The following is a 22,307-nucleotide window of genomic DNA, read 5'->3' as shown; positions in this document are numbered from 1 at the left end:
ACTACCGATATGAACTGGTCACCTCTAGGTGGAAGTGTGTATCGATTGTTGCCCATCGGCCACAAATTCCTTGGACTTTGCTCAACTATCCTTGCAATCCTCAAAGGACGTGGACTCCTCAAGCGTCTATCACTTGAAATCTCTGATTGAGCCAAATCTAGTACAGTGAACTCCACTTCCTTATGCTCCGTTGGTGACAGCCAACACGGGCGAACAAACCTCCGATTTGATTGCCTTTGACCTTGATAAGAAGACTCACCCCTTTCCCAATTTATATTTTTGGGAATTATAGTTTGAAAACCCTGTAATACTCTTGCCCCTCAAATTAGCTTTCTAATGCTTTTGAAATGAGTTAAATCGGAGCTATATTGAGTGAGAACAGGTCAAAAAACTACCTTGAGGTCGAAAATGATGGTATTGGCGGTACTGTTGAGTCGAACCGGGTTGGATCCAATCGGAGTCGGGTGGGTCAGGTCTTTTGGTGTGCCACACGCTGCACAGATCTGACACGTGGCAGGTTGATGTGCTGGCGCGTGTCAGTGAAAACACGCGGGTCGGCTCGGTGCTCCGGGCCGAAACTCGAGTCACAAGTCGGTTCTGATCCGCTTTTGTTGGGCTGGATATGGACTTGATCCGATTGGGCTTGGGCACTTTTTTGCTTGGGTTTGGGCTCTCAGTATAGATTTCCAGGCCGTATGTTTCCACTTGTGCCCGGTTAGGGTCACTTCTTGGGTCGGGTTGTGAAAATCCTAAACGACGTTGTGTTTGGAATATCCAAAACGACGTCATGTCGTTTTTTGCGCGCTTGTTCGAGAGTGTGAATTGCGGCGTCGTTTCGGTGTGAAACGACGTCGTCCCTAATGGGACTGAAAACGCCCTCTAATGAGGACGAAACGGCGTCGTTCCTGTGGAGTGGAACGACGTCGTCTGGAGAGGCTGGGGCGCGCCTCCTTGGAGACGCCAAAATGGCGTCGTTTAGATTGTGTCGTGCGCCCCTGGGTCAGACGCTTGAACGGCGTCGTTCCAATTAAATGGTACGGCGTCGTTCTGGTTATCTGACGCAGGGGTTTTATCCCATTCCCTGTTGATCGAAACGATGTAGTTTTGATCAATAGGGTCTTCTTCTCCAAAAGAACTCCCGGAACAGTGAATTTTTTTAGAAAAAAATTCATAATTATTTTCTAAAAAATCAGAACTATTTATTTCATCAACCCTATAATTATTCCCTTCCCAAGAAGGTTCAGAAACCGCACCTTTGGGTGGGGATGATTCACCAACAACGTCAAAACCCGGAGGAGGAGAATTTTGGCTTTGAAGATCCACCGAAGGAGATGCATCAAACGAAGTTGCAAAGAATTCCTTCCAGTATTTTTGTTCCAGTAAGTAGCATTTCTTCAAAGTTGGAAAATCTCCAGTAAATTTTGATTTACCAGCAGTAATTTTAAGAAGTTCTTCATGTGGGTTTGAGATTATCAAATGCAAATTATAAAATGCCACAGAAGATGCCAAACCTAAACTTTGTCTATTCATGGTTTGCAAAATTTCCTTCATATACTCCTTATTTTCTTCATCAGAATCTGCTTTTTTTTCTTTGTCTTCCATAACCTTGTCGCTCGGATACCACTGATAGAATATGAACGTATGATCTTGTTTGTAGGGATCTCCCGTTAGGGTGGATATCCAATGAAGGACAAAAGTAACGAGATAATAAGACAATGAAGTTTGACGTACGTTCTTCTCAGTATCCAACTCTATTTATAGAGTTAGGATATAACTCTTCACCAAGAGTTATATCTTGTCACCTTATCATAACCTCAATGGAAGGTTGTGATTGGTTATGAGAATGACCACACTAGTTATGGTGTGATCACCCCTTAAACCATCAGATAGTCAGCTTTGTTTTTTGTTACCGACTACTGATAGTCGTGTTGGTAACCATGTGGGGTTTTGTTCTGTTTACGGAACATTGCCATATATAACAGCCTCCTTTGGCCGTATTGGTTCGTTTGATGGGCCGGATTATTTATTTGACCAATTTCTGATTATTCTTAGGAAACTTCTGTCACCTTTGTCGTTTTGTTTTCTTGTAATTTCCCTTCTATTGTTCTTAGGAAACCTGTCGCCTTTGTCATTTGTTTTCGTGTAATTTCCCTTTCCCCTCTCCTCACTTTGAATAATAATAATAATAATAATAAAATTAAAAAAAGAAAAGAAAAAGAAAAGAAAGAGTTACACGAATTACTACCATCCAATTTATAAGAAAATTTTGTCCCATTGAAATTGCAGTTTTGTCTTGGGTACCCATTAATCATTATCAAGTTGTACGTTTTTTTAGATGAGATCAACAGAATCTTACAATCTTACAGAAACCAAATAACAAAGGAAGTACAGAAATCGTAAACATTACATACCAATCAAATAAAACTATTCTTAACGGCAAATTAGTCGGTCCTTTTTATAGCTATGGGGAATTCGTGAGGTGGTGAAAGTGAGAGGAAAAGTTACCAATAGAGTTGATTGTAGAGGTTCTAGTGGAATGTTGTGAGTGCAAAACTGTTAGCACTCTTGTATCTCTTAGTTTCAAACTAGTTCTTGGACGAGCTGATGAAATCAAAAAAAGGTAGAGCAAGTTGAAATGGAAACCCCCTTTATGAACCGAAAGACAAATAGAATGATCAATGACCGAGCAAAATTTTGTCATCGTTCTGGATCTACAAAAGGAGAGACAAAGGAGCCAAAGGGGTGGCGGAGCCTGATCCACCACTTGAAAGCAAAAGAGGAGCCGGTGTGTGCATCCCATGAGCGCCATAGCGGCTAGTGGGGTACGTGCATGTGCGGGAACGGAGACCAGTGGAAGGGGTTTTTAAAAATTACGTTTTTAAAATCACTATTTTTTTAAATTGTAAAGGTGTTTGGTAAAATATATTAAAAAATATTTTTTTTACAAATATTTGTTATGCAAAATCGTGATTTTGGCTTAAATTCGTACTTTTTTCAAATAAGCACCTACTAGCTTGCTTATAGAAATTGAAGATTTTTTTTTTCCTATTTTAAATTAAGTGTTTTTTAAATCATAATGTCAAATGCCTTATGTTTTTCGATATCTTTTAAAAACACAGAGTACTCTTGCAAAGTCGCAATCCCAGAAGCACCATTAATCTCAGTTGACCAAAATTCACCACCAACAGATTTATTTTACCCAACTTTAACTTCAAAATTTTACTTTTCCTCCTCTCTATGTAAGGATCAATATTGCACGACCTTGTTCCCACCAGCTTCAAAACTACAGGGCTTCAAAGCCCCAAAACTAGACTAGTTAAGAGATAGAGAGGTAGGTTCTTGAGCTTTTATGGAGAGGTTTCATAGATGCTTGAGCCTGAACATTCTAAACCTCCTTCTTGGTTCTGGTTAGCTTTTCAAACCATTGAGAAGCCTACGCCTTTAGAAAACCTTCTCTTTGTTGTGAGCCAATAGGGCTTTGGTATTAAGCTTCCATTGCTACATCTCTTGGAGTTGTTTTGTTCAAATAATATCATACACATGCTTCAATTTCAAAGAAGTCTACCGATGGGTTGGTATAGAAAGACACTTGTAGAAGATTGGCTAGCAGAAAGTTAGAGTGAAGGTAAGCAAGGAGTCTTAACTTTACAAATGGTTGTAAGTGTTTATGTATGTATTTAAATCTTCTACGTTATAGTAATTTTTTGGGTTTGACTGCCTTGAAGTAGTTTTACCTTTTACGTGTTCAAGGAATTTCCATTTCGTCAACAAAATCTTATGTTATCACTACAAAAATTTTCACATCTAATGACTCTTTAATAATGACGTTTTTTGCCCAAAAAATGCCATTATTAAAATAGTGACGTTCAAATAGTAACTTTTTCAAAATGACTTCAATTATATACACTGGAATCCGAATTAAAATGTAGGAAAAAGTAAAAAACGCAACATTTTTTTTGTAAAAATTATTATTTTTTAAATGGTAACGACGTGTGAATAGTGCAAACATAACTATGTTATGAATAGGGACATTTGAACAGTAAAACATCGCATTTTAGTGATGTTTTCTAAAAACATCACTATTCAAATGTCATTAAACCTGATTTTTTTTTTTTAGTGTATTACTGATTGATTTAGCTATTATGATGGTTTGAGATTGTAATGCCCCAAAAAATTAATTAACTCATCAATATGCCTCCCCGTCTAATTCTCCCCCAAAGAATAATACCAATGGATCTAAGACTCTCATCAAAGAGCGAAAGACTTTTTCACTAAAAACAATAAGATAGCTGGTTCTATACTTCCATAAATGAGTAATAACTAAATCTTGCTAAAAGCATATAACATAGCATACCATAAATGAAACATACTCATTAATTGTCATGGTCTAGGACCAATCACCGAGTCAAACAGATAAATATTACAATCCAAGTCTAAATCATTGCCTACTCAAAAAAAGGTACAATACCATGCGTACACGAGTCCAAGAAAAGTAAACATTTCCTCGTACTCTAACATTCCGGATTATTCACAAAGAAGATTCTAACTAAGTTGTCAATAGAGTCTCGTGTGTTGTTCCCACACCTAATCATCCTCAAACTTACCGCTAATTATAAAACAAAACATATTTTACAGGTAAATAATACAAGTATACTTCCACAACTTGAGAGAATCTCAACACAAAACAAATCTCAAATTCAATATAATATCAGAATCTTTAGCATTGCCAATTTAACGGTCAAAATCCCAAAAATTCAAATGAAACAACCATGCTAAAACATAGCAATAAAGACAAAAGAGTAGGGAACATTATTTATGGTAATAATATAAGAGCCTACTAAATATTATTTTTCATTTCAATAAATAAACTCGAAAATGCAGCTAATTGGGTTCATTTGAGGAACCATAAGCCGGCCAAGCCATACCTATTTGGGATTAAAATATTTTAAAGTTCTTAGAGAATTTTGTTTTCTTAAATCTTAATTACTATTTTTAAATTAAATAATTTAAATTTTCTATCTTACATTAATTACATGTAATATTTGATGAACTAAAAAAAAAAAAAAAAAATCAACACTAGAATCTCAACATTTTGCATGTAAACAAATTTTTTTTAAAATAATTATATACCACATTTTTTTAAAATTATTTTTAGTGCTTCTTCAAAATAGAGTTGGTTAAAAACATTAAAAATATCTTAACTATCATTAGTGCTATTCCCAAATGGTAGTTCAATTGGCTGGAGATTATGCTTTATGAAACGGAGGTCATTAGTTCGAATTTCTCTCTCCCTCTTATGTGGATATGTTATAAAAAAAAAAAAAAATACTAATAAAAGAAAAACTACTAAAAAAAGAAAATAAAGAAATAAAGAAATGCTGAACCCACGACACAGCTAGCTTCAAAATGGCGGGCCCCAAGGGCCCCAACCCATAACCGTCCCCAATCTTTCCCAAAAGGGCATTAGCATTATCATTAATCCGCCGGCTCCAACTCACAGATCCCTAAAAATATTGATTCAGGTGCTTGAAAAAAAAAAAAAATACAACACATTTTTTTTTAATGATTTAGATTTAAATCTAAAGAGAACCAAACTAAATCTGAATCGTTGAAATTTCTAATACGAAAAAGAAAGAGAATAAAATAAAATATAAAGCATTAAAAAAAATTTCAAAAAGTGTGCTGTATATTCTTTACAGCAGTTAAGCTAAATCAATAAATAAATAAAATCATTGAGTGTTGAATATATATATATATATATATATATATATATATAATAGTTGTGCTATTTCCGAGCAACATCTCATTTCTCTTTCTTCCTCTGCTTGTCCATTTTCCAATTCCGTGCCGGCGAATCGAGAGAGATGAGAGAAATCATAAGCATACACATTGGACAAGCAGGGATTCAGGTCGGGAATTCTTGTTGGGAGCTCTACTGCCTCGAACATGGAATTCAACCTGACGGAACGATGCCCAGGTATATACATCTGTTTCTCTCTATTGCTCATTTTTCTTTGTTTACAGGCTTTTCTATCGATTTGGCTTTTCAACTTTTTTTTTAATGTGTTTTTTTGAGAGAAGAAGAAGAAATTTCAAATCTCTGGGAATTCGAAATCATTGTTTATGTCCGGAGTTACGGTTTTAGATTTGGTCGTAGGAATTAGAGAGAGCAACTTTATGTGATCCTTGCTCGATTGTTCTTGGTTTGGCTTGGTCGTAGGAATTATACAGCAATTTTATGGTTGTGCTTGGTTTAGCGCTTGACTTTAAGGTTTTGTGTATTCTTGCTCGATATTTCTGGATATATTAGGTTATACTTTTTTTTAAAAAAAAAATTTCTGTTCTTTACCGAGTAGAACTCATATAATATCTGTTATTTAGCAATGTTAGGGCATAAATTCATTGATGGATGACGATTCTCTGTTGTTTTTCATTGAATTAGTGGTTCTGTTTTTCACCATGGAGGAGTCGTTATCTTTTTGGCTTTTTGAAAGCTATTGCTGCTTCTGGTAGTGGGTGATTTTTCCAATTGTTCCTATTTGCTAGCATTCTTTTGAAGTTTGAGATCAAGAGGGGTCCTGTTTTCTCTTGTAGGCTACTTGGCTATTGTTCTTCATGTCATTTCTCTTGTTCCTTCTTTGATAGTTGGGGGAATAGGACAGTAGGTGTGTTAACTGGTGGTCATTTATAACTACGTTGATCTTATCCCATTGGTTGCTTTAGGATTAATTGGTTTTACTCATCTAAAGATGGTCATTTACTGATGACTTTACATATTCACATCCTCGGGTGCAAATTAAGAAAGTGTGAGCCAATGTAATTTAATAATTTAGGTGTTGGTTTGTCCAGCCTAAGTGGCTTGCCTTGGTGAAATAATGGAAGTGGACCTTTCCCCCATCAATTACAATGTACCTGTCAGCATTGTGAAAAATACGCTAAGGCCCATATCATGTATAAATCTAGAGTCATCAGGACTACATGGTTATTTGTCCTACAGGAGTTCCTATTTTGAGTCTGCATCATTGAATGTGCAGAAATCGTTAGGACCCTTGTGGCCAGGAAACACACTTTGGTGATCCATTTCTATGATGCTTTGGTGGCCCTTGGGCATTGTCTAATGAATGCCTTGCTACTGCTGTGTAGGGTCCACGGGCTGTTAGTGGTTAGGCCAGGCAAGGCAACCACGAAAATATCCTTAATTTGATGAACTAGTTAGTTCAATATAAAACTTTTATTTTTAGTTTGTTTTTGTCATTTAAGTTAAGGATGTGGCACCTTGACAGGGTCTTCAAGATTAATTGAACTTGGACGTTTTCAACACTCCTCATTGGGTTGTATATTGGATAATTGGTTAGATCGTCATAAAGTCATCTTTCTAGAAATCCTTTATAGTGCCACTACAGACTGTCCTGTTTGTACCTGTAGATATTAGCTTTAAAACTCATTTGTCCGAACATAGAAAATTCTGTACGGGATTTTGAATAGATCTCTCTTGTTTCTGATCTTTTGCTCTTCTTTTTTGACCTAATGAGTTCCATTAATATGTTCATGCAGTGACACCTCAGTAGGTGTTGCACACGATGCTTTTAACACCTTCTTCAGTGAGACTGGTTCTGGCAAGCATGTGCCTAGAGCTATATTTGTTGATCTGGAACCCACTGTCATTGATGAAGTTCGGACTGGAACTTACAGACAACTTTTTCATCCTGAGCAACTTATTTCTGGCAAGGAAGATGCTGCTAACAATTTTGCCAGAGGACATTATACTGGTATAAGCATTTCTATTGTGCTGTTAAGTATGGAAATTTCAGAATATTTATTTTGTTGGCTTATAAACCACTTATTGCATGTTGTATGTTGCAGTTGGGAGGGAAATTGTCGACCTATGCCTTGACCGAGTAAGGAAATTGGCTGATAATTGCACTGGTTTGCAAGGGTTTTTGGTATTTAGTGCTGTTGGTGGTGGTACCGGCTCTGGTTTGGGTTCATTACTTTTGGAACGCTTGTCAGTAGACTATGGGAAGAAGTCGAAATTGGGCTTCACCATCTATCCTTCGCCTCAGGTACATCCTCAAAAGCCTTTTGGAAAAATACAGGAAAAGCCAGGAAAAGCCAGATGGAGGAATGTTTGGCTCCTAGAAATAGTAAACCAAACATATTTTAAAAGTTTTACTCCCTAAATTTATGCAGCACCTGATTCTTTCTGTATGCATAAAGAAACTGTTGTGTTTACCTCCCCGATCAAAATATGAAGGGAGAGCTTACTAATAAATTTTGAGAAATGGCCTTCTCAATAATCTGAGTCTAAAAAGAGTATTTCAGATTTTAAGTAAGGTGCATTCTGAATTTTGAAGAGTGTTAAAATACTTAAATAACGTCATGCTGGAAACAGGACATGGGCAGAAATTTAGGGGAGATAGCTATTTTCAAATCTGACAGATTTCGAAGTTAATGCTACATCATTTTTTCTTTCTTAGTTTCTCTTTTGGTGTACGGTTTTCATGCTATGCACTAATACAACAATTTTTTCCTTTGTAAAATGTGCAGGTATCTACGGCTGTAGTGGAACCTTACAACAGTGTTCTCTCCACTCATTCTCTACTTGAACACACAGATGTGTCTGTGCTTCTTGACAATGAAGCTATATATGATATCTGCAGGAGATCCTTAGATATTGAAAGGCCAACTTACACCAACTTGAATCGCTTAATATCCCAAATCATTTCTTCTCTGACCACTTCCTTGAGGTTTGATGGTGCCATTAATGTGGACATCACAGAGTTTCAAACTAACCTTGTACCATATCCTCGTATTCATTTTATGCTCTCATCATATGCCCCAGTGATCTCAGCTGCAAAGGCTTACCATGAGCAGTTATCAGTTCCTGAGATCACAAGTGCAGTATTTGAGCCCTCAAGTATGATGGCCAAGTGTGATCCAAGGCATGGGAAGTACATGGCATGCTGCTTGATGTACCGTGGGGATGTTGTGCCCAAGGATGTGAATGGTGCTGTTGCTACCATTAAGACAAAGCGGACAGTTCAATTTGTTGACTGGTCAGTTCTTTATTTGTTTTTGGATTGGTAAAGAATTTTTTTTCATTAAAGAGAGCAAAAATATCCAAACATGTTACAAAGAAACATCTTACACATCTAAACTTGCAAATTATGTCCTCTAACCCAAATTGTTTGTCCATCTTAGAAAATCTAACCTTTTAAGGGGACATCATTTAATGCATTGTCTTTGGAAAAAAGATTCCTGGTTTCTAGAATCACCCTCCTTAATTTAAATGCAAATATGAAAGCATTTACTTTTCAAATAAAGTAAATGATAAGTTAGGAAAGTGACTAAAATTGTGTTCATTGGCTTTCTTACATAGACAATATTTTAGGACATCCAAAATGGAAATTCTGGACAAACTATATGGGATGGAAGGAGTACAAGTTTTCTGTTACTACAAACTAATAACTCAAGTTTTCTGCACTCTCAATTGCTATTATGCAGCGAAAATGCAGAGTAGAACCTTATATTTTAGCCCATTAAAGCGATCAGTTTCTTGTTTGAGAGTGTTCACAATAGCTTGCCAAGAGTTATTGTCGCTGCTCTCTCTTTTCCCGTTAGATTATTGTTCTAACCCTTTGATTTATTGGGTGAGGCTACATGTACCAAGGGAAGGGTGTCATCTTCGATCAGTACCCTTGATCTTGATTTGCCAAAGCAGCTGTAGCCAAATCAAACATCGGAGAGAAGTTTACTGGCCGGTTGTTGTGAGATCTTTCTGATCTCCGTCGACTAATCTGCTTACCGAACTTCTTATATTCTTTTCGTACAATCAAGTTGATTTTTTCCTGTTGTAGCGATGGAGAAATCTCCTGATTTAGAAGGTGGCATACTCACTGATTTAGAAGCACAAAATTACTTAAAGCAGACTTGATTGTTCCCTAATTCTCTAATCTAGCACTAGGGCAGTTCTATGCCCCTTTCCTTATGAAAGTGCCATGCAGTGGATGCACAAAATCTATAGTTATCTTATTTTATATTATTTATCTAGGTATCTGCATGAAATGTTGTTTTGTGATCGCTAAAAACAATATGACAAAAAGCTGCTTTACTGGAAACTTCAATACTTTTAACTGTCATTTTAGCAGATGATCAGATCAAGTTAATCCAAAAGGTCTCTTACATGGTGACTGGTGGGTCAACCTAAATTGAGATCTGTTTGGTGAAGAAGAACTCGGTTGCTGTTTTTTTGAGTGTGATTCCTGTCATTGATGATGATATGTACTCTAAATATGTTAATTTAGGTTCGCTTTCAAGTAACATGGTAGGAATCATACATATTAAGTGGTGGTGGTGATATATTTAGGGTTATGATAGAATTACTCTAAACAGTTCTACGTGTACTTTCAGGTGCCCAACTGGTTTCAAGTGTGGTATTAACTACCAGCCCCCGACAGTGGTACCTGGTGGTGATCTTGCCAAGGTGCAGCGTGCGGTTTGCATGATAAGCAACAATACGGCAGTGGCTGAAGTTTTCTCTCGAATTGACCATAAATTTGACCTTATGTATTCCAAGAGGGCATTTGTCCACTGGTATGTTGGTGAAGGCATGGAGGAAGGTGAATTTTCGGAAGCCCGTGAGGATCTTGCTGCTCTAGAGAAAGACTATGAGGAGGTCGGGGCAGAAGGAGTTGATGAGGAAGATGAAGGAGAAGATTACTGAAAGTAGCCTTTTAGAGGCAAAACTTCTTTTTTCTGTACTTCGGCCTCTCTAGTTGTGGATTGTCATAACTTTGTCCATGTTGGCGAATCCTCTCTCTCTCTCTCTCTCTCTATATGTTGTCTGCTTTTAACGTAAGACATAAATTTGACTCAGGTTTCCCCGGCCCTCTCTTCTGAACTGGCTAATCTCATTGGTATTTTTTGTTTTGTCGGTTTTTTTTATTTTTTTTAACGTAAGACATGCCAAGCAATGGAGCCAAAACACAACCCACTTTCCTAGGTGTAGTAGGTTCAGCTAATTCCCTTCGTATCTTCCTAAATTTGGCAACTTTCCAGGTCTCTAGATGCCATATGTATGGAGTTAAAAGGACAGTGCCACCATATGGAAGATATTTTTCACATGCTTTTAGTGAAATTGAGATGTCTAAGGTCCCCAAGAGGTAGTTCAATCGATTGGGACCATGCCTAATAAAGCGGAGGCAACTAGTTCGAATTTCCTTCACCCTCTTGTGCAAACATCTCAAAAAAAAAAAAAAAAATTTCTAAGTATCTTCTGCAATAGTGCATTTGAAGCGATTAAAGGCATTTCCCTTGCCACCTGCCTGACCTCACTTATGTCATAATCAAGCTTGGGCGTGACCTTTACATAACTTAATGGTTCTCCAATGGCTAGCAGGTCAAATATCTCTTACATCCCTATAAAAGTTATAAAAATACAAATATACTCTTAATTAAAAATAAACAATAGAAATAAAAATAGAAAAATAAGTAAAAAGAAAAAGATGACCCACGGCGTGGTCATGGGTCACTGACGAAGCACAGCTAGATTGATTTCTTTTCGATTTTTTGCTTAGAATGAGATGATTAACGTTTGATCTAGGATATAGAAGTGAGTTTCAGTCAAAATGAACTTTAGCATTCACTTCTTTTGCATGCATGACTGCCTGGGATTTAATAGAAAATTCTAACTGTACTTGCAAATTTTGATAGTTTGAAGTATGAGTGAAAAGGTGGGTGGTTAATAACCGCCCGCTAACCGCTTTTGAAGGCGGTTAGAGATTTTTCCTAACCGCCTAGGTGATTAGGGTTAGTGGTTTTAGGTTTTCTCAAAACCACTAACCGCTAACCGCCTATATATATATATATATATATATATATAGAAACAATGTTGTATGTAGTGGGGTATTATCATTTTAGTTTTTTCTTTTAATTTTTAAAATTTTAAAATTTTTTTAATTTTTAATTTTAAAAAGCAGTTAGTGGTTATTAGGGTTATTAACCGCTAACCGCCTAGGTTGTTAGCGGAGGTGGTTACGAGCGGTTTTAACCAATAATTGTTAACAGTAACTGCCATTTCACCTCTAGTTTGAAGATGACATTGAAAAAGGCATCAAAGTAACTCCTAACCTCATTAGTAGCATCATCGGGGTGCCAAGGGTAACCGACCCATGTTTTCCATGGCCGATTGACAGCACTCCCAGTCCTAGGTAGATGGTCGAGCGCTTCGCAGACAGTGCCCCCACCAGGTGGAGATGGAAGGGGAGGGGGGCTTCCAGATCAATGCCCTAAGGGATGATGACCAGCTCATCTACCACGTCATGATCAGCCAGGTTCTTTCGGTCAAGAGCCTAGCCATCATCACATAGAAGAGGACTCTTTGCCTCTATGCCATCTTGACGAGGACTTCCATTGACTTTGCCTCCTTCGTACTCTTGACGATGATGGGAGTACGGCTGGCCGATCAGGTCACCTCCCTGCCATATAGAGCCTTGGTCACCCAGATAGCTGAGTGCACCGGAGTATCTTCGGTGGGCCAGACGCTTCTTGAGCCTAGAGACCGTTCACCTCTCGGTTCCTCAATGAGAGCAAGTCACACCTATGTGGAGCCGAGCCAGGGCCAAGGGTGCTGCAAGCACCTAGGGCGGCACCTAGAGGACGTATAGCAGATGGAGCTTCCTCATCCACGCAGGCAAGCGACCCTACTTTTGAGCGCAACCAGGGTACAATCAACGAACTCTAGAGCCCGAGCGTCAACCTAGGGAGAAGGAGTCCTAGCGCACAAGGCACCCCAGCTTGAGGATTGGCAAAGCGTAGTCCTCGAACTACTAGATGATCCCGCTCTTAGGGCTATTATATTAGGCTTTCTTGTATAGTTGCATTGTATATATTTTGTAACATTATAAGTCCACCTTGGTGGTGGAAATTTTGAATGTTTATGGATGCTTTTGTTTTTAACTTGTGTATGCATGTTTAGTTTATTGTCTTTCATGTGCTTTCTCTTCTCAAACTGTCCTCTATCCAACTTTTAACCATGATAAAACCCTCCCTGCAAGGAGGATTTTGATTTCCAAAGACACGAAATTTCGATGATGAAATTTTTATAAGGAGGAGAGAGTATTCCAATAAAACACAAGTTTTTAAAAGGTTGATAATTTACAACAAAGCGACTCATATTTTCTTAAAAGCAAAATTTCATAACCCAAGGCCCAAACCCCTTATAAGTAGCCCAACTCCTTGAATCCCTTTTAAGCAAAACCCTAGACACTCCTTAACCGAACGTACACTAGGGGGACCACCAGAGTGTACGCTCTTGACCTAGAGTGCGAGCATACGCTAGGGGGACCACCATGAGTGTTCGTTGACTAGTCTTTGAGCCAGGGTGTAATACCTAAACGTACGCCTGAACCCTTTTATCCATTGGGTAATAGTATGCAAATGTTCAACCCATAGTACCCGAACGTTCACTGACAACTCTGAAAAATAATTTTAACCCATTCTCCACATTTTCAGAGGAGAGCATGCCCCAAGCCCCTATATAAACCCTTCACTTCGACCCTCAGCCCCTCCTTACACCAAGAAATCCTAACCCTAGAGTGAGGAGTGATTTCGGGGGGAGAAAGAGTAAGGCTTGGTGGAGTTTTGCCGTCATTAAGGTAATTTCTTGTTCATTCCCTTATCCTTCATATTGTCTTTATTGCTTTCTTAGCATTACAAATTTTAAAGATACCTTGACTAATTCTTGTATCCATTTTCTTTAAAGAACCAAGAATGTTTAAAGAGTTTTTAACCCGCCTTTCATTTCTTTAAAATCATGCTAGCATGTTTTTGTACTGCGCTTGTGTCCATTAGGAGCCTAGGATGAGATTTACCACACCCTAGAAGCATAAGCATCCACATCAAGCTCTTGAAAATTTAGTTAAATTTGACTTTCAAACTATACTTTTTTAGATATAGCTAGCCACTTTTTAAGACTACCAAATATCAAACTCTCTAAATATTTTTCTACTTTAACTGCATATTATTTTTTATTGGTAAAACTAACTACCGTGAAACTCACTTTGATGCTCACATACGTGAAATTATTTTGTGCCCGACTGCATCTTTAATTCAAGAGATTTCATTAATGAATGCATTTAATTTATTAATCGATGGACATCAATTAATGCAATTGTGTATTTAAGCATTAATTAATGTGGTTGTGCATGCTCATCAATTTTATTTTTTTTATTTTTTTTTTTTTTTTATTTATTGGGAAAAGGGGAGTGCAGGTGAATTGATGTTGATGAATCAGAATTGGCAATCAATGAATCAGAACCATTTTTCAACTAATGAATGAACCAACAACTTTGTAGTGCATTCAATTGGCAGTCAATGAATTAGAACCATTTTTTAATAGGCAATCAATGAACCAACGAGCCAACCACTTTAATTTAATGCGTTTACACTATTTATTGAAGACTCGGTTTAGAATTGGTGTACAACCAATTTCAACTTATCTCTCTTCTTGGCAATTTGTAAGCCTTCACTTTCAATCTTTGTTTTCTCATCATGGATCGTTCTCTTGTTCATAAAATGTTTCTTATCGAGTCAGACTCTGATGAAGAGTTGGAGAAAATAGCAAAACTTGCTATGGAAGAAGAAATATCATCAAATGGTCGTTCTAAACAACATCGCAAGTTCATCTGGCGTGATCGATTGCAAGCCCATAAAGATATTTTAAGCGACTATTTTGCTAAAGAACCATTATATCCTCACAAATATTTTTGGAGGAGGTTCCGAATGAGTCATCCTCTTTTTCAACGTATTCAATGTGCGGTGGAAAGTCACGATACTTATTTTGTCCAAAATAGAGATGGTTCTAGAAGACTCGGTTGTTCTTCCCTTCAGAAGATTACCACTGCAATTAGGATGCTTGCATATGGTGTTACGACTGATTTTGTGGATCAATACTTGAAGATTGGAGAAACCACCATAATAGAGAGTCTAAAAAGGTTTGTCAAAGCAGTGATATCAGTTCTTTTCTGAAGAATACTTAAGGTCACCCAACAGTCAAGACATCGCTAGATTACTTGCAGATGGCAAAAACCGTGGATTTCCATGCATGTTGGGGAGCATTGATTGCATGCACTGAAAATGAAAGAACTGCCCGGCTTCATGGCAAGGTATGTATACTGGCCATTTCCATGAACCAACCATTATTTTGGAAGCAGTGGCTTCATATGATCTTTGGATATGGCACGCTTTTTTGGGGTTACTTAGGTCTCATAATGATATAAATGTGCTAGAAAGGTCATTTATATTTTCTGACCTTGCTGAAGGGCGTACTCCTCTTGTCAACTACACAATTAATAGTCATAACAATACAATGAAATACTACCTTGCTGATAGCAATATCCGCAGTGGGCAACATTTGTGAAAACAATTCCATCTTCGCAAGGGAATAGGAGAAAGCACTTTGCTGCGGCCAAAGAGTCAGCGAAGAAAGATGTAGAGCATGCCTTTGGAGTACTTCAAGCACGATTTGCAATAGTGTGTGGTCCTGCATGATTTTTCCACCTTGAGACCATCAAAGACATTATGATGGCATGCATAATTCTACATAACATGATCATTGAAGATGAGCGGGATAATGATGAAGCAGAAGACTTCGAATATGAACAACTCAATGAACTACTTGAGCCAGTGACACAAGGACCTACAAATGACTTTAGTGAGTTCATTTGATGCCATCATTGTATTAGAGATAGAGAAACTCATTCTCAACTCCAATTGGACCTAGTCGAGCACTTATGGCAACTACATAGCGAGGCATAGAAGCTACTTCTAACTTTTCAAAATTGTTTTTATATTTTTAGTAGTGTTTTGTATTGTTAGGAGTGTTTTGTATTTTGAATTGCACATTATCTTGATGATAATGTATTAGTATCAAGCACTAATATATATATATATATATTTGTTATGTTTATTTTGTTATTCTTGTTGGAGTTGTTTGAGGGTGTTAACCTCAACAAATATTTTATGAGCTCTCAAGGTATTGCTTGTTGAGAAAGTGTGCCTTGACCCATCAAGTTTTGTGTGGGCCCCAAGGTTTTGTCCTTCTCTAAGAAGGAAAGGTTTGCTTTTCCTTATACTACATGAAATCCAAGTCCTAGTTGTAAGAGGAGAAAGTAGCATCGACTTTGCCTAGTATATAAAGGCATGAGCTCTTTGTCTTTTAGTGTGCCAAAAACAATTTGAGAGAAAGAAATGGTGAGCACCAAGAAAAAAAGAGGTTTTTTTTTTTTTTTTGTTATTATTCTCCTTTGGGTAAAGTGAGAATTAGGTGTAAAAGGGGCTTTGGGTTTGAGTGGTTTTCTCACCCTGTTACTCTCTTGTACTCATATTTTGATAGTGAATTTTCTCTGGGTCATCTCCGCCAGTTGATGTAGGCTTGTTAAGCCGAACCACTTAAATCTTTATGTCGTGTGTAATTGCTTATCTTTGTTATTCCGCATGCTTCTTATTTTTCGCATCTCACGGGTCGTGGGAATAGGATTAATTTCCTAACAACTGGTATCAGAGCTATTAGTTTGAGTGGGAGCAATGGCAAGTGAAGAAAGAAATGTGAGAATCGAGAAATTCGATGGCAAAGATTTTGGGTATTGGAACGTACAAATTAAAGATATTCTTTATGGGAAGAATCTTCATCAACCTCTATTAGAAGAACAACCCGACAACATGTATGATAGCGAATGGGCTCTGCTTGATCGTAAAGCCCTAGCAGTTATGAGGTTATCACTGTCAAAATCAGTTACACACAATTTTGTAAAGGAGAATACCACAGCAGGTCTAATGAAGGCTTTGTCAAGCATATATGAGAAGCCGTCGGCTAACAACAATTTGCATCTGATGAAGAAATTGTTCAACCTAAAGATGGCGGAAGGGGCTTCGGTGGCACATCATCTCAATGAGTTCAACACCATCATAAATCAATTGTCCTCAGTTGAAATTAATTTTGATGATGAGGTTTGTGCGTTGATCATCTTGGCATCTTTGCCAAATAGCTGGGAAGCAGTGAGGAAGGCTTTGAGTAACTATGTAGGAAAGAGTAAATTGAGCTATGAAGACGTCAGAGATTTGATTCTTAGAGAAGAGGTTCGCAAAAGAGATGTGGGTGAAGCCTCTTGTTCTGGTGCTGCTTTAAACCTTGAAACTCGGGGCAGAGGACAAGATAGAAACTCTGTGAGGAGTAGATCTAAGTCCAGGAAAGGTAGGAGAAAATCCAGGTTTGGACGACAACCTGAGTGTTGGAACTGTGGCAAGACAGGCCACTTCAAGAAGAACTGCAAAGAGCTGAAGAAGAAGACCAAAATGACGCCCGCAAATGTCGTGGTAACAGAAGAAGTGCACGATGCCCTACTTCTATCTGTTGACAGTCTTCTTGATTCTTAGGTCTTGGACTCAAGGGCTTCTTTTCACACCACACCAATCCGTGAAGTTCTCGAATATTATGTGGCTGGAGATTTTGGGAAGGTGTACTTAGTTGACGGAACGGCCTTGGATGTTGTAGGTATAGGCAATGTTCACATTAGAGTCCAAGTGACTCGGTATGGAAGCTGCAAAATGGCAGTCATATCCTAGAGCTGAAAAAGAACATGATTGCAGTAGGACAGCTTGTTGATGAAAGGCATTCAATTCATTTCCACAATGGAAAGTGGAAGGTCAGCAAGGGAGTCAGGATTTTGGCTTGTGGTCATAAGACGGGTACTCTCTATATGACGACGATTAGCAGGGATACAATTGATGTTGCAGATATGGGTGCTGACTCAAAATTGTGGCACCTAAGGCTTGGGCACATGAGCGAGAAAGGGATGAAGGTACTTCTGTCAAAGGGGAAACTACCGGAGCTGAAGTCAGTTGGGTCTGATTTGTGTGAAGGCTGCACCCTAGGAAAGCAGAAAAATGTGAGTTTCGCGAAAGTTGGAAGAACACCGAAGCCAGGAAAGCTGGAGTTGGTAAACACGGATTTGTGGGGTCCCGCACCAGTGGCATCTCTTGGAGGCTTGCGGTATTACATCACATTTATTGATGACTCAAGCAAGAAGGTATAGGTTTACTTCTTAAAGCTTAAATCTGATGTATTTGAAGTTTTTAAGAAGCGGAAGGTCATGGTAGAGACAAAAACTGGTCTGAAATTGAAGTGTCTAAGATCACACAATGGGGGAGAATACGAAGACGGGGGTTTCAAACAGTTTTGTGCGGTGAATGGGATTAGAATGGAAAAAACTATTCTGGGAATGCCACAACAGAATGGCGTAGCTGAAGGCATGAATAGGACCCTCAATGAGAGTGCAAGAAGCATGAGGTTGCATGTTGGACTACCGAAAACTTTCTGGACAGATGCAGTAAGCATTGTTGCTTACTTGATAAACAGAGGACCATCAGTTCCTTTGGGCCATAGACTACCTGAAGAAGACTGGAGTGGAAAGGAGGTAAATCTTTCTCATTTGAAAGTTTTGGTTGTGTTTCGTATGTCTATATTGAATCTAATGCTGGTAGCAAGCTAGATGCTAAGTCTAGAAAATGTTATTTCATTGGCTATAGGGATGAGGCATTCGGGTATAGGTTTTAGGATGATCAAAACCGGAAGATCATTAGAAGTAGAAATGTTACTTTTAATGAGATGGCTGTGTATAAGAATAATTCAAGTACAGAACCAGTAAGTACAAAGTCAGAGGCTGAGAAACCTAAATTTATCAACCTAGATGGAATTTCTAAGGGTGTAGCTCAGAGAAGGAATTCAGAAGTTGATAAGGATTCAGAAACTGAAGATGGTCTAGAAGTTGAAGAAACAGTAGATCAAGAGACTGAACATGGTACACAGTAGATCTACTAGAACCATTAGATCTCCACAGCGTTTTTCACCCTCCCTATTTCATATTTTGTTGACGGACGGCGGTGAGCCAGAAATGTTTGTTAAAGCCTTGAAGGTTGAAGATTCAATCAAGTGGGAGTTAGCCATGAAGGATGAGATGGACTCATTATTGACTAACCAGACCTGGGAGCTGACTAAGTTTCTAGCAGGTAAAAAGGCTTTGCACAACAAATGAGTGTTCAGAATATAGGGTGAACATGATGGTAGCAAACGCTACAAGGCAAGATTGGTAGTCAAGGGATTCCAACACAAACATATTCTCTCCGGTGGTGAAGATGACAACCATCAGAATTGTGCTGAGCATTGTGGCGGCAGAGGACTTACATCTAGGGCAGTTAGATGTAAAGACGGTGTTCCTTCATGGTGAGTTGGAAGAAGAAATTTATATGCAGCAGCCACAAGGATTCGCAGTGCAGCGGAAGGAGAGTTTAGTGTGCAAGCTGAGAAAAAGCTTGTATGGCCTGAAACAAGCTCCAAGACAATGGTACGAGAAGTTTGACAGTTTTATGTGCAGTACTGGGTTCACAAGATCCAATGCAGATCATTGCTATTATGTCAAGAGTCTTAAGAACTCTTACATTATTCTACTCCTGTACGTAGATGATATGCTCATTGTAGGGGCCAGTATGGAAGACATCAACAAGTTGAAGAACCAGCTGTCAAAGCAGTTTGCAATGAAGGATTTGGGTGCTGCTAAATAAATTCTTGGGATGAGAATCATCAAGGACAGGGCCAATAGTACACTGAAGATTTCACAGACAGAGTATGTGAAGAAGATTCTCAGCATATTTAGCATGGATGAAGCGAAGTCAGTGAGCACACCCTTGGGGAGTCATTTTAGACTAACCAAGGATCAGTCACCGAAAACGCATCAAGAGAAAGCATACATGAGCAAGGTACCTTATGCCTCAACTATCGGAAGTCTGATGTATGCAATGGTCTGTACTAGACCGGATATTGCACATGCAGTTGGAGTTGTGAGCATGTACATGAGTAATCTAGGGAAGCAGCATTGGGAGGCAGTCAAGTGGTTTTTGCGATATTTGAGAGGAACTTCAGATATGTCGCTTTGCTTCACAGATGCAGAATTGAAGCTACAGGGCTACGTGGATGTTGATCTAGCAAGTGATGTTGATAGCAGGAAAAGTACTACTGGGTTTGTATATACTCTTGGAGTACTGCTGTGTGTTGGACCTCAAGATTACAGAAAATTGTAGCCCTTTCCACTACAAAGGCGGAGTATATGGCCGTGACAGAAGCTGGAAAGGAGATGGTTTGGCTACAAGGTTTTTTGGATGAGTTGGCAAAAAAGAATGAGAAGGGCGTTCTACACAGTGATAGTCAAAGTGCCATTTTTCTTGCGAAGAATCTGGCGTATCATTCAAGAACAAAGCATATACAATTGAGGTATCACTTTATTCGGTCTCTTCTTGAAAGTGAACAATTGTTACTTAAGAAGATTCGTGGAACTAAGAATCCAGCAGACATGTTGACAAAAGGTGTGACTATTGAGAAACTGAAGCTGTGCGCAGCTTCAGTTGGTCTTCGAGCTTGAACATAGGTGGAGGAGACATCCTGAGGAGATTCACTATGTTGCGACTTGGTGGGATTCAAGTCAAGTGGGAGATTGTTGAGAAAGTGTGCCTTGACCCATCAAGTTTTGTGTGAGCCCCAAGGTTTTGTCCTTCTCTAAGAAGGAAAGGTTTGCTTTTCCTTATACTACATGGAATCCAAGTCCTAGTTGTAAGAGGAGAAAATAGCACCGTCTTTGCCTAGTATATAAAGGCATGAGCTCTTTGTGTTTTAATGTGCCAAAAACAATTGAGAGAAAGAAAGGGTGAGAGCACCAAGAAAAAGAGAGTTTTTTTTTCCTTTTGTTATTATTCTCCTTTGGGTAAAGTGAGAATTGGGTGTAAAAGGGGCTTTGGGTTTGAGTGGTTTTCTCACTCTGTTACTCTCTTGTACTTATCTTTTGATAGTGAATTTTCTCCGGGTCGTCTCCGCCAGTGGATATAGGCTTGTTAAGCTGAATCACTTAAATCTTTGTGTCGTGTGTAATTGCTTATCTTTGTTATTCCGCATTCTTCTTATTTTTCACATCTCACGGGTCATGGGAGTAGGATTAATTTCTTAACATTGCTAGCCGTAAAACCATTAGCAGCACAAAGAGAATGTGACTATAGAAAAGGGTCTGGTGTAGACCACATTTATTCCTCATATTTCTTTTAAAATTACCTGTTGAGAGGAACCCATAATTTTTGTCAGAAACACTAAAGCCAGTAGCTCTATTGTTTGAAAGGTTTTTCATTTAAGGCAAGGGTATTATACAAAAATTGGAGTATTATAGAAAATAAATGGGCAATAATTACAACACAAATGATTAAAACCACCCTATAGCGAGAAAGATGCTCCTTGCCTAAATTGCATTGAGTAAGATTCTTTCATCAACAAGACAATCACCATGTCTGAGAGAATGATATGAAAGGTCATTCTGAACTACCCCCAAAACTATATAGAGTCAATTAAATCTATATAATTTAATCTTTTCAATGTCTTTCACATAATTTAACCAATCTAATTAGGCCTTCAAGTGGCTACAAAAAAAAATATGATTAAGCCTCTCAAATACATATTCAAAAGCCATAATAGAACTTATGCTAAAACCCATGGCTAAAAATAGTAAAAGAACTAACAAAGAGTGATATTTGGACCCTCAAGGGTGGTGAATTTGACCTTGAAGGATTGCCTTTTTGCGCCGCCGAACATATTCTTGTACATCTTCATCCAATAGACTTGTATCCATAAACATAAATTATTTTTTCCTCTCTCTCTTCTTTCAATTGAATCATTTTTTCTTTAAGCCGCAATTCCTCTTGCTTAAGGAGCACTTCCTCTTGCTTAAGAAAAAACATCTCTTTGTCCTGTTCATGTGCTTCTTCAAATAGTTTGATTTTCTTCTGCTTATCTTCATTCATGTCATTTAGTATCACAACAACACTTGGATTCGTTTTTTCTTTGGTCTTGCGTTTCTCCTTTTCGGCTTTCTGACCTATTAGTCGCTCCAAGTCTACAAAAGCTCCTAGTGAGGCCTTGTCTTCCCCTAAATTTATCACACGTGATTTGTTCTTCGGTTTAAAATTTTCCATATGAGCCCTCCATTTAGGATGAAACCTCAATAAAATCCAAGAATGTTCAAAGTGAAATGGTGTTTTTTCGAAATTTGAGGAACATTACTTTTGCTTGGGCAATCTAAAAAAATTGCCAAATACAACATAATTAAAATCTTTTGGAATAGATATAACATAGTTCAAATAAATTAATGTAAAGCCATAATTATAACATACCATGTCTATTTCATTCGAACCACTTGGTTGCCACCTTTCAACTTGGT

The 22,307-nt window shown here is 38.2% G+C and overlaps 2 protein-coding genes and 1 non-coding gene across 3 annotated transcripts; all 3 read left to right on the top strand.

Moving 5' to 3' along the window:
* Window positions 1–5,779: 5,779 nt before the first annotated feature.
* LOC132192162 (tubulin alpha-3 chain-like) lies at window positions 5,780–10,929 on the top strand. Its single transcript, XM_059607415.1, has 5 exons — window positions 5,780–5,977; window positions 7,555–7,769; window positions 7,864–8,063; window positions 8,548–9,056; window positions 10,411–10,929. The coding sequence occupies exons 1-5, from the start codon at window positions 5,865–5,867 to the stop codon at window positions 10,721–10,723; spliced, it is 1,350 nt and encodes a 449-aa protein (XP_059463398.1). The 5' UTR covers window positions 5,780–5,864; the 3' UTR covers window positions 10,724–10,929.
* On the top strand, window positions 9,719–9,821 carry LOC132162690 (small nucleolar RNA snoR109). Its single transcript, XR_009438267.1, has one exon. It is a non-coding gene; the product is annotated as a small nucleolar RNA snoR109 (small nucleolar RNA).
* Window positions 10,930–14,550: 3,621 nt separating the features above from the next.
* LOC132162354 (uncharacterized) lies at window positions 14,551–15,027 on the top strand. Its single transcript, XM_059572595.1, has one exon. It carries the CDS (start codon window positions 14,551–14,553, stop codon window positions 15,025–15,027), a length of 477 nt encoding a protein of 158 aa, XP_059428578.1.
* Window positions 15,028–22,307: the final 7,280 nt, after the last annotated feature.

Source organism: Corylus avellana, chromosome ca9 (assembly GCF_901000735.1).
Source record: "Corylus avellana chromosome ca9, CavTom2PMs-1.0".
Classification (NCBI taxonomy): domain Eukaryota; kingdom Viridiplantae; phylum Streptophyta; class Magnoliopsida; order Fagales; family Betulaceae; genus Corylus; species Corylus avellana.
This window is presented reverse-complemented; position numbering and strand designations above follow the sequence as displayed.